At 43.4% G+C, this 4,079-nt stretch overlaps 1 protein-coding gene across 1 annotated transcript; it reads right to left on the reverse strand.

Moving 5' to 3' along the window:
* Positions 1-8: 8 nt before the first annotated feature.
* Positions 9-1,715, reverse strand: LOC129670235 (protocadherin beta-18-like; the record flags this gene model as incomplete). The annotated part of the gene is made up of 1 exon (XM_055598716.1): positions 9-1,715. A coding segment is annotated over exon 1 (1,707 nt), but the record flags the coding sequence as incomplete, so codon positions are not given.
* Between the last annotated feature and the right edge of the window lie 2,364 nt (positions 1,716-4,079).

Consider the following 4,079-nt stretch of genomic DNA (forward strand, 5'->3'; position numbering starts at 1 on the left):
CAGGGCGCAGAGGCGTTCTGCAGAGGGTAGAGCACGAAGGGCGCATTATCATTGTCGTCCAGCACCAGCACGCGCACCAGCGCCTGGCTGCTGAGTGCAGGGGAGCCTTGGTCTATGGCAGCCACGAGGAACTCGAAGCTCTGCATGACCTCATAGTCCAGCGCCCTGAGTGCGAACAGCTGCCCATTGTCTGCGTTAATGGAGATGAGTGAGGCGAGGTCCAGCTGCGGGTCCTGTGGCGGCAGCAGCGAGTAGGTGATGTGGGCGTTGGAGCCTGAGTCTGAGTCTGTGGCTCTGATGGAGCCTATGAGCAGGGCGGGGCTGTTGTTCTCGCGGACAGACAGGGTGTAGGAGGATTGGGTGAAGGCGGGGGCGTTGTCGTTGATGTCGGACACCTGTACTGTTATAGTGTGCTGGGTTGTGAGCCTGGGTGTGCCCATGTCGGAGACAGTGATGGTGATGTTGTAGTCAGCTCTGCTCTCTCTGTCCAGTGCTCCTTCTGTCATTAGGATGTAAAAATTGTCTACAGAGGGTCTTAGAAGGAAAGGCAAATTTTCTTGAATGTAACAAACTGTCTTTCCATTTTCCCCAGAGTCTCTGTCATTAATCCTAAAAACTGCCAACACGGTTTCAGGAGAGTTCTCAACAACTTCGTTGACAAGTGACGACATGATCAGTTCAGGGGCGTTATCATTGATGTCTAAAACCTGAACTAAAACTGTGCATCTAGCTGAAAGGCCTCCACCATCAACTGCCTGTATATTTAACTTATAGGACTTAACCAACTCATAATCAAGCAAGGCTCTGAGCATGATTTCTCCAGAGAAAGGATTGATTTGAAAGGTGGCTCGTATATCTTCGGAAGCATCAAAGAACGAGTAGGACACTTCTGCATTGACTCCGGAGTCTACATCTTCTGCAGAGACTTGAATGACAACAAGTCCTACTGGGCTGTTTTCTGGAGTCTGGCTTTGATAACGTTCCTGGGAAAAGTGTGGGGCATTATCATTGATGTCCATGACCACAACATGTATAATGGCTGTCCCAGACCTGGGTGGAGACCCGCCATCAAACGCTGTGAGTGTTAAACTGAACTCCTGCTGCTCCTCCCAATCCAGAGCTTTGTCTACCACAAGCTCTGGATAAACCATCCCTTCATCGCTGTCACGAATGGTTATATGAAAAAAAGAGTTGGGGCTGATGGTGTAGTTTCGGATTCCATTCTGTCCCACATCTGTGTCTTGTGCTCTTTGTAATCGAAATGCTGCCCCAACAGCTGTGTTTTCTGGTATTTTTAAAATCATGGCTTTGTCCTGGAATGCAGGTGAGTGATCATTTATATCCACTATCCTCAGCTCAGCCCGGTAAATCTGAAAGGGATTATCCATCAAAATTTGGAAAAACAGCATGCAGGGCTCTGTGGAGCCACACAGCTTCTCCCGGTCCAGTTTCTCGTTTGTGAGCAAATCTCCGGTGTGAGAATCCAGGAGCAAGTGCTGTTTGTTATCATCAGAAACCACCCTCGTTCTCTTTGCAGCCAGAGCTTCCACGCCCAGCCCCAGATCCTTTGCCAGATTCGCCACGAATGATCCCCTTTCCATTTCCTCAGTCACTGAATAACGTCCAAACTCAGAATCTGCCAAACACAGTCCCCCAAACAGAAAGAGAAATAACACTTGCCTTTGTCTGGGGAAGCGTGACCCTCTGGGTGCCATTGTTTCTTCTCTCCTTACAACAGGTCTCAGCCACAGCTCCAGGCAGTCATAAACCTCAGCTGTATCGTCTAGCTGGAACGATCTTGGATATATTTTCCTTTCTCTGTCGTGAGGAGCCCCAGCTTGTCTTCTAGCGGTCAGGAGTTTCCTCTTCTGTGTGTGCCTGTGACTTCTAGTGAAGCCTTAGTTTAATTTTCCTTGCATCCTTTTAGCCTGCAGCGCCACCATGTGGCTATCAACAGATTTAAAACAGCGGTACCCAGTTTCTGCGTCCACACACACATCCTCATTAAACATTTCCTGTAGCTCCTTATTTTGGCCTTTTGTTTTTCCTTTTGTTTGTTTTGTGAAAATAACGCCGAGATAGACATCCATCCGTGTCGGTTCTTCATAGCTTCCTGGTAAAGTCAGAATTCTAGCGGCTGAATAGACGTTTGTAGCAGTAACTTTTTTTCACTGTTATCTCTAACTCCATGTTAGTTCTTTCATCTCTGGAACGGACTCACGCAAATAAAGGGAAAATTGTGAGCATGTCTTCTAATAATGTAGTTCACAGTTCTGGAAACAGGGGCACAGGAACACAAGAAGCAGGCAAAAGAAACCGGTTCCACGCATTCCTCAGAAAATGTATTCAAACTCTACCACACTCCCTAAACAGAAGCACCGCCATGCAGTCAGGACTAGGCAGCCGTAGTGCCCCTCCTCCATACCCCAGTGTGTACAACTGCGGCTTGCGCACATGCCTATGTTTATTATGTGAAAGCATTGCTTTCGGCTTTATAACCGTCTTCCTCTTCTTCAGCGTGTGACCTGTTTTGGCCATGTTAGGTGTCCTATCTTTGGTTGGCGAATTATTCCCTCACAATGCACAAATGAATTATACGGAGGACAAAAAGGAGCCTATGTCTGTCAACCCCTATCATCTGAAGTATCATATTATTTCACTTATTTACATTTAGACATTTCTGTTGCTTTCCTTTATTTCTTTTTATTTTCTTATAATACCCTTCATCTATAGAGTTTTTTTAAAATTACCTTTGACTAAATGCCCCTCATAATGAAATCATGTGATTTAATTACAGGGCACTGAATAAAACAAGACCAAAACTGTGACAAACAAACACAGTCCTAATATTGTTGAAAGCACGGATATATTGATAAAACATCTTCCTCATTTTTTTTATATCCAAAGGCCTAGAGTGTTTTAGTTTTCCCACTATAAGCAAATGATATAGATTATACCTTGGGATGTGTACACAAAAAAGTTTAGAGTAAGCCCCAAACCCCAGCTCTGTTGCATAGAAAAAAAAAACACTATTTATTTGATGATATACATACTCTGTTTACTCAAAAAAGTAGGGCCAGATTGTCAACCATTGAAAACTCATCATATATAGTTAAGGTTTCCATGCAGAATTAAAACAAATTATTAATTCTATTTGATGCCTTAGAATGTCAAAATTTGCCTTCATTCCCACAAATTTAGGCACATCTATAGAGACTCAATATCTTACAATACTGTTCTCACTTTCAGATTGACTAGATACTTGTATTATGTATGACAGAAATAGACTTTAAATCAGGATATATAAGGAAAGCAAAATAGAACTGTAAAATACTAGATTAGCCCAAGACAACTATTGTATATAATGAAAATCAAGGATATCTAATCAGCAAGACTGTCAGTATAGAAAAGAAATACAGAAATACCAATATTACACATGCACATAACGTAATATTTCAATAGTTCAAGCAGTCTAGGAACAGAACATTGACATGAAATGTGTAGAGCTAATGAGGTAAACAAAAAGTGGTAGAAAAGTTTTAATGATCACTTTAACTGTATAGATAAATCCTTTTCATTTACTGGGATCCTATGAAGAAATTCTATGCCACAGATAAGAGTAAAACCAAACGTGTGGCATTAGCAGGAATCTGAAAAATGATGGGTAAAGTGACAATTAAAATTGTTGCTAGTGACAGGCATACAGACTTTAGCTAGCTAATCCAACAAGACAATTTTTGGAACTAAATATTTGTTAGGTAACTTTCTATTAATGATCAAATCCAAAATTATTCTTGAGTGTGGAATTTTCCTCCATTTCTGTCCCAGAGCTCTGGTGCAAGGAGCTAGGGAGAACTGGCTTTAGGAAGTTAAAATCGCTGGTCCCAGAAGAATCCCCCATCAGACATACCTCATACTGGTAGCTCTGGGACAGGGTCCCCATACCTCTGACGTCCACCAGGTGGCCAGGAAAGTGTCCCTCAGGCACAGAGCAGACTCCCAGTGAGGCCTCCCTGGCCCTCCTGCACAGCTTCACCCCCACGAACAGCAGCACAGACAAGAGGAAGAGTGAAGACACA

Source organism: Psammomys obesus, unplaced genomic scaffold (assembly GCF_907164565.1).
Source record: "Psammomys obesus unplaced genomic scaffold, mPsaObe1.curated_primary_1811, whole genome shotgun sequence".
Lineage (NCBI taxonomy): Eukaryota > Metazoa > Chordata > Mammalia > Rodentia > Muridae > Psammomys > Psammomys obesus.